At 36.6% G+C, this 7,709-nt stretch overlaps 1 protein-coding gene across 1 annotated transcript in view; it reads right to left on the reverse strand.

The window, feature by feature from the left end:
* The window catches only part of LOC140238988 (chloride channel protein 2-like), a 50,856-nt gene extending 43,353 nt beyond the window's left edge, over positions 1–7,503 (reverse strand). Inside the window, exons 1-3 of the mRNA XM_072318884.1 lie at positions 7,335–7,503; positions 1,631–1,769; positions 815–946 (exon numbers count right to left, since the gene is read on the reverse strand). Coding sequence (XP_072174985.1) covers positions 815–946; positions 1,631–1,769; positions 7,335–7,460 — 397 coding nt within the window. The 5' untranslated portion in view covers positions 7,461–7,503. The remainder of the gene's footprint in view (positions 1–814; positions 947–1,630; positions 1,770–7,334) is intronic.
* Between the last annotated feature and the right edge of the window lie 206 nt (positions 7,504–7,709).

Consider the following 7,709-nt stretch of genomic DNA (forward strand, 5'->3'; position numbering starts at 1 on the left):
CAGTGTACACAAGAACTTTCTCGTGCACTTTTAATTTCGCTAATCTTCGCTCTCGCGAATTTCGCGAAATCAAAATGCATGCACACATTTCTGATTTTACAATAGCTTTTGTTTTCTTCCATTCCGGGTCATTTTGTTTCATTTTTGTTTCTCTTTTTAATAGTTTAGTTTGCTATGATTCACTGTGCCCTGTCTGGCTGTCTTGTTGTCCCATCTTGTTTTGTCTTGCATTGTCTTGTCTATATTTTACTTTATTTTGACTTGTCATGACTTACTCTTCTTGTCCTGATGTGTCATGTCCTGTTTTATTCCTGTTTCATTTCATTCTTTTTTTCTTTTTCTTTTTCTTTTTTTTTTTTTTTTTTGTCTCTTTTGGGGGAGAGGAAACCATGAGCCCACAGACTGTACCACACAAGAATTTACAAGAATATTACATGTACACCAAGAAAGAAAATCCCATTATCAGGAAAAGAGGTAATGCACATGGAATATGACAATCAGATAACATTTAAGTGAATTAGTAAGTAGTGTGTCAAAATTGTTTTGACCATTTGAAAATGGAGTAATAATTTCATACACTGTACATGTCACTTATCTCCAAAATGTGTTGCATAGAGCTCAAATTTCACTGGTCTTCATCAAAATAATCTTGTCTCTGGAATAGAACTGTCTGGCGATATGACTAATAAAGAAAAACCTCTGTCCACAGGATATGATACTTATTCACAAGAACCATGTGTACAAATAGTGCCTGTAGACAACACTAATAAATATGGATGAGAATACTTCATGCACAGAAACAGATATGTGATACCTGTCTGAAATTTTTGGATGGTGTAGTCAAGAGCAAAAGACAACAATGCCATGATCACACCAAGAAGAGCCAGAAATATCCAGTCCTCCCCGATCTTGGAGAACAGCCAGTTGCGGAACCAGATCAGTGATGCTGTAAAAAATGTTGGACGTAGTATGTTATGCATGTCTGCTTCAATTATACTGAATGAAGCTAATACAATGCTAATCTAAAGCTTTACATATAAGGCAATGAGTGAGGTCATAAGAGTGTTTATTTCATTCTGCTTACAGTACAATACATGTAGCTTTTAGTTTTTCAAGCATCATTCACTATCAAATGAAGTGCTCAATAAATGAATATCATGATCACCATAATCATACAAGTGTACCAAGCATGTTGCAATTATGGAATCATCATATTACATGTATCATCATCTTCATCACAATTTGTAACTGTCATTATTGAAACAATGTACCTGGTATCATATTTTCAATTGCTTACAATATTATATCATATCACTGAATTTCAGTGTAGTAGTGACAGTGTAGTAGTTGTACTAGTACCACACTGTGGCTGTGCGAGGATCCAACTTTCTTTGTATGCACATGTGCAATCTTGCTCTTGCTTTCTCCAACAGCAACAAAAAAAAAAAAAAACTTAAGTATTCAATTATCCATCCCAAAAGAAAAGTACGCACGTTGAGACATGCTTGACTCAAATAAAAGCATCACATTTTGTGACATTGAAATGTGGTACGAAAAGCAGAGAGATTCATGTACATCCTTGTAATGGTCTAGGAGCTATTGAATTTTATTCCTAATTATGCATCAGTACCTTTACACCGGTGGCATCTGCTCTCCCCAGCATACCGCCTGAATTCATCCTCCAGTTGTCTCTGTGTCCTCTCCTCTCGTAACCTTGCTGCCTTGGCCTTCGCGAATTGACCTAGGTCACGCGAATATTGGCCATGCATCTACAAGTGAACAAGATGGCAAACAATGAGGTTGGGGGGGGGGGAGAAAACTACGATGCGAGTGCCTTGAATTGCATTCTTGAGATGCAGAAGGGCGAAAAAATAAATCCATTTAACTACCAATCACGGAGAGTCTTCCTACTATTTTGACTACAGTACAAGCAGAAAAAAGGTGCAGCAAAAAAAAAAAAAAAATCTCATGTCTACAGAAAATGGTAACAAAAGAGAAACACAATTGCTGTACACGTACATGCCCATTTGATGACATATCATATCAAAGGGCAAACTTAAAGGAATGTACATCAGTCAAGTAAAGTGTATGTTAAATTTTATGTTCATGTTTTTCCTTTTCCTTTTTTGCAGTGACTCACATTGCAAGTCACTTTCTTATGAATTACCACATAAAACAAAAGAAACACAAAATATCTTGAAGGCAAAGCAAATTAACTATTGCACTATGATGACATCACAGAACTCTGCATGTACATGTACATGATTGAGTCATTATTTCCCGATGTCTTGTCGGTCAGTGAACTTCTTGTTTTTATTTGTAAATATTATTATCATCTCCATGTCTTTGTTTCATTCCCCATTTACCATGAGATAGGTTGGGTGTTTTTTTTTTTCACATGTCACTTTCAGTGAATGAACTGTAAATAGCTAAATTTGCTCAAGGACAAAGTTCTAATGCAGTCTTATTTTTCCACACTAGCTGAATCATAGGGAAACTTGGGTTATAAAATGTATAAAGTTTGGTGCTTAAAGCTATTACTCTCTACAGCAAGGAAGAGACATAAAAAGGAGGCATTGTTGAATGTGTACTGAGTTGGTAGGGTTATAGTCCTTGTCAAAAATATCTTTATACTACTCCTAAATGTACTGATATCACAGATCCATGCTGTATGTGGTCTTTCATTTTAATACACTTTGATAAAGCTGATCTTGACTAAAATAGACTGTAGGATGGCTTTTAACCCCTTGCATGATATGTTGGTTTAGTCAGGGCTCCACACTAACTTTTATTTTTGGTGGCCCAAAGGCAAACATCCGACCTTTTTTGGTGGCCCGATCAGGCCACCAAATTCTTCATTTCTGAAATTTTGGTGGCCCGACATGCATTTTTGGTGGCCCCGGGCCACCGGCCACCGTTAGTGTCGAGCCCTGGTTTAGTTCTATCATACCAAATATCACTATAGAGCAGTACGATTTTCCAGAAGTTCAGGCCAGAAACTGGCACTGTACTAAGTTTTCACGCGCATTGAACTCCCTTTTCTAATGTCTAATGTTTCCTCCATTAATCTACAGCTGCACACTTCTCACCAAATAATATTACCAATGAAGTTACAGCAAGAAAATGACCTTGCAATCTTCCACCATGGTCATTCCATGCCAACAGCAGGCTGTGTACAGTACTTTCCATCCATCCTTTTCACCAGATTATTTCATTATTGGAAATTCTTAGCTGCACTTGCATCATTTAGAGCTTTGACCTTTGACATGAAATCTTAACACACATGTACACATGTACCTGTGTATCTGCCCACCTGAATACCTCAGGAAGCATCTATAGTCAGTGTACATATGGATACCTGGACAGACCATCACCAAAATCCACATAGAAGGAATATTGTTCTTTTTGGGGTGTTTATTTGTTTGTTTGTTTGTTGGTTGGTTGGTTGGTTGGTTGGTTGGTTGTTATTTTTTCCTTCTTATTCACGTTATTGAAGGCATTGTATAGTTTTGGTTGAGACCTATATGTAACTCAAGGTTTCTTAGTTTTTGGTGAGAAAATGAAAAACCTCTTTACATATGAAACATGAAAGAGCATGTAATTCCAAGAGAGAACAATGTTTATTTGATGAAAACTGGTTTTGAAATGGCTGAGATATTCAAAACAGAGCAATCCTAATAAAGGGTGGGGCCAACCTTTTATAAGGACCGCTTTGTTTTACTTTCTTTTTGGATGTCTCAGCCATTCCAAAACCGATTTTCATTAAATAAGCTTTGAATTCCTTTAAAGAATGGTATGCTCTGTACTATTTCATTATACATGTGGTTTCCTAGTATCTCACAAAAAAAAGGGTAAAAGCTCAATCCTCATCTCCATCAATATCATACCACCCCTTTAAGTGTCGTGGGGGGGATAGCTTGTGACAGATGACGCTGTTTAAAATAATTTTTTGAATTCATGTTCAGTGTTGTGGGGGCAGCTGCATGTAGCAACAGATGATGTTGTTTCATTTTTTAAAATCATGTTAAGTGTCATGGGGGCAGTACTGTAAATGACAGACAGTGTGAAAACATTGCTTCTCTCACACTATGAGGTAGAGAAACCTTGATATAGAACACTGACCAATTTCCACCTCTGGTCAAATATTATCTACAGGTGCATATTTCAAAAACTGGCAAACAATTACAAAGATACGACAGACGTGGGAACGACTTGTAACAGTGTGCTCTGAGCCAGGCTGTGCTAGAGGAGAACAAAAACTTGGCATCATTCCATCATTGTGTCTATGCTATCACACTCAAAATAACACTATGACTACATTGCTACAGTTATGATTGCCACTGCAGGTGTACACTCACTCACTTGCCCTGCCAGTTTCCCTCCTGATTAGATCACACAGTATTAAGACAATGAGATGAAACGATACAGCTACAGCTGTACACAGGTACATTGTGTTATAAACCCTGATGGATTCAACTTTGTATGTTAGTGGTACATACAATAGGCCCACAGTGGCAACATTAAAACAATAATTTTTTTTTAAATATATATATATATATATTGTATATAATACGTGACCTTGCATCACAAAACCAACAAAAAGTCACATGCAATGATTTTACATGAGAACTCAACATAGGTGAAATGGGTCAACCTAATCAATCTTGAGTTTGTCATATTTTCTGAATGAGTACTCTTCTTCAACATTTTTGCACACTTTGGGATCATAACTGTATAACAAATTAATGGGAAAATTGTGTTTTCAGCAGTTTTTCTAGAACATTTTTTGTTGTTGTTGTAAAATAGTGTGATTAGGGAGGCCCCTTTTCATTTCTTCAAAACCCCTTGCATACTTTTCACTTTTAACTCTGAAAACTTGGGAAAGGATGATGCTACTGCTTTCAAAGTTGGTGTTGATAATGGATAGAATGTGATAATAGAACATTTTTAATTTTAGGTTAGTCCAATAATCCCTTCATTGTTGTCATTTAGACATTTCATGTCTTTTTTTTCTTTGGTCCCATTCATTGCACAGCTACAGTGCAGCACGGCTTGCTAAGATTTGAATAGACCATGTAATTCGGGGCCTCTTTTCTCAGTACACACACATTTCCAGAGTGTGTGCTTTCTTTCCAATATCCAGTTATAGGTTTGGACAGTCCATTTGCATTGAGTTATACATCAAAGTCTGCTCTTTCAGAATCTGCCCTTGTGTAATAATCTATGTCTGGTGACCCTTTGTTGGTTTTGTGATGCAGGGTCACATATTTTTTATGTCTTATATGTTGTACATGTGTAGAAACATGAAATTATTATTTTAAGTTTTTCTTTCTATTGATTCCAAAATTTAACACACAAAACATCCCTTCTCAAGACAGTTTGTGATGAAATTGTAAAGTACATGTAATGAATCAACCCCAAACATTTGTGTCCATCTGAAAGTACACAGTATTATCCTAAAATGCTAATATTATATTATACAGTTTCTCAACTACTGCACATGTAGTCACAAACATGTGAGTGTCATGGTAGAGTCTCTGCTCAAATAGAACAATTATTGCAAATAACCAATCATTACAATTAAGTTCTATTCTCCCCCTAATATAATAATGATAATAATAATAATAATAATAATAATAATAATAATAATAATGATAATAATAATAATAATTTATTATTATTATTAATACCATTATGCTAATAATAATAATAATAATAATAATAATAATAATAATAATAATAATTTATTATTATTAATAATACTATTATGCTAATAATGATAATAATAAATAAATAAATAAATAAATAAATAAATAAATAAAATAAAAAAATCGGTCGGCATCAGGCGCATCAGGCCATTATGAATATCAACGAGTACTTATTTCACTGAAGTGGAGCAAATCCCACTTTAATAAATGAACACTGCATGGAATTGCACTGTAGTACACATACATACATAATGTACAAGCACAGTATCCAGTAAGCAGAATCACGATCCTAAAAACATGTTTGAGGCATTTTTGGGGGTTAGATAAATGCAACCGTGTTTTCAAATGCGTTTAGAAACTCTGTTTAGAAACTTAGTTTTGAAACGCCTTTCAAAGGGCGTTTTGAAGCACGTTTGAGACCACGATCGCCTTTCTGCGAGTACATACAGGTAGTTGTAGATAAACGCATTGCTGTTTTGAAACACGTTCATGTATCTCAAGCCTCAAGGTCAACTCCCAGCTGTTTCAGGTTGTGTTTTCTACCCATTATTTGTGTGTGAATGATGAGGCACGTTTGGTGGTATACAGTTGACCTTTACTTCCTGGGTCGAACGGCACAAAGTAGTACCTGCCTATCTGGTAACTACGCAGTGACAACGCGCGAATCTACACTATCTTATAGTCTGTATGATGGATAGATAAACGCTGCACCCTGAGAATTGCATTTCAAACCACATTCGCAAACACCATTCCACACGCGTTTTGAAATGTGATTCTCTCTCTCAATCAAGTTAGATAAACACAGCGTAAGAAGTAAACTGGAACTCAGAACTTGGAAGGCAGACTTCCTTCTCAACCCCGCTTCTGTTCCCTCCCCCCCCCCCCCCCCATGGCCATACATGTACACAATTTGTACCCCACCACTTGCCAAAAGCGTGTGAGTGCGTGTACAGGCTGTATTTGTGCATAACCTAGCAAGGCCGCGCGTGCCATGCCGTAGAGTGCTGGTATGGAAAACAAAAAACAAAAAACAAAACAAAACAAAACAGTGGCGGGGGACATAATATATAAGGAAGTCTTTCCAAAGTAAAATACTTCCAGAGTAACTTTGTTATGCATCTATTTTTCGCATTTAAAGGACGAAAACCTGGGCCCTGTCTTATAAAACTTAGGGCCTACGTGATAGAAATCAATCACAAAATCTCTTGTCTTGTTTTGAACATGTTGAAAGCTGCAATCAATCGCAACCTGTGATTGATTGATTGACTGCAGTTCTCCGTCTTATTTTCAATCACAACTTTTTTATAAGATGGATTTGCATTCAATCGTGAAGTTGTGATTGATCTGAATCAATTACAAGTCTTTATAAGACGGGGCCCAGAGGTGTTGCTGACGCCACCACAGGCGTTTGCTAAAATGTTACGTAGTCCCTTTCATTCAGAATTTTGTTGGTGCGGTAACACTCATAATCGGAATCGACGAACAACTATATTTCATCCGTAAAATAAGAAAGGAAATCTAAGATTTGATGTCATATTGTTCATTTACGACGAGTTACAAATGTAAGAGTCTGAAAAATCGGTGTAAACAACTGTGAAATGGAACGTCGATCTTGTGAAATCTTACCAAAGTTTGCTCATATTCCATCTGCCGTCTATCCGGTTGGAGCGCCATCTTGAACTTTTGATGTTCTTGTTTTTCTTTTGCCTGTTCGGCTTGCATAGCCTGGCGTGCTAATCGACTCGCTGCCATAATACAGCTGTTTGGACGCGTCCACTTGTGTACAAGGTATCTGTCAAAGAAGCGAGTGTCAAAACAACTCAGGGAGCATATAAAATTATACATTGCACTTTGTGATGTGTGCTTATTTCTTACAGCTCAACACAATCGAATCATTTAATTGGAAAAAATTATCAGTCATTACCTTAATACTCACCAACTGATCCATTACTGCAAATTAACAAGTCTGAACCCCTGCCACGAATGGAATTTATCTCTTCA

Source organism: Diadema setosum, chromosome 15 (assembly GCF_964275005.1).
Source record: "Diadema setosum chromosome 15, eeDiaSeto1, whole genome shotgun sequence".
Taxonomy (NCBI): Eukaryota; Metazoa; Echinodermata; class Echinoidea; order Diadematoida; family Diadematidae; genus Diadema; species Diadema setosum.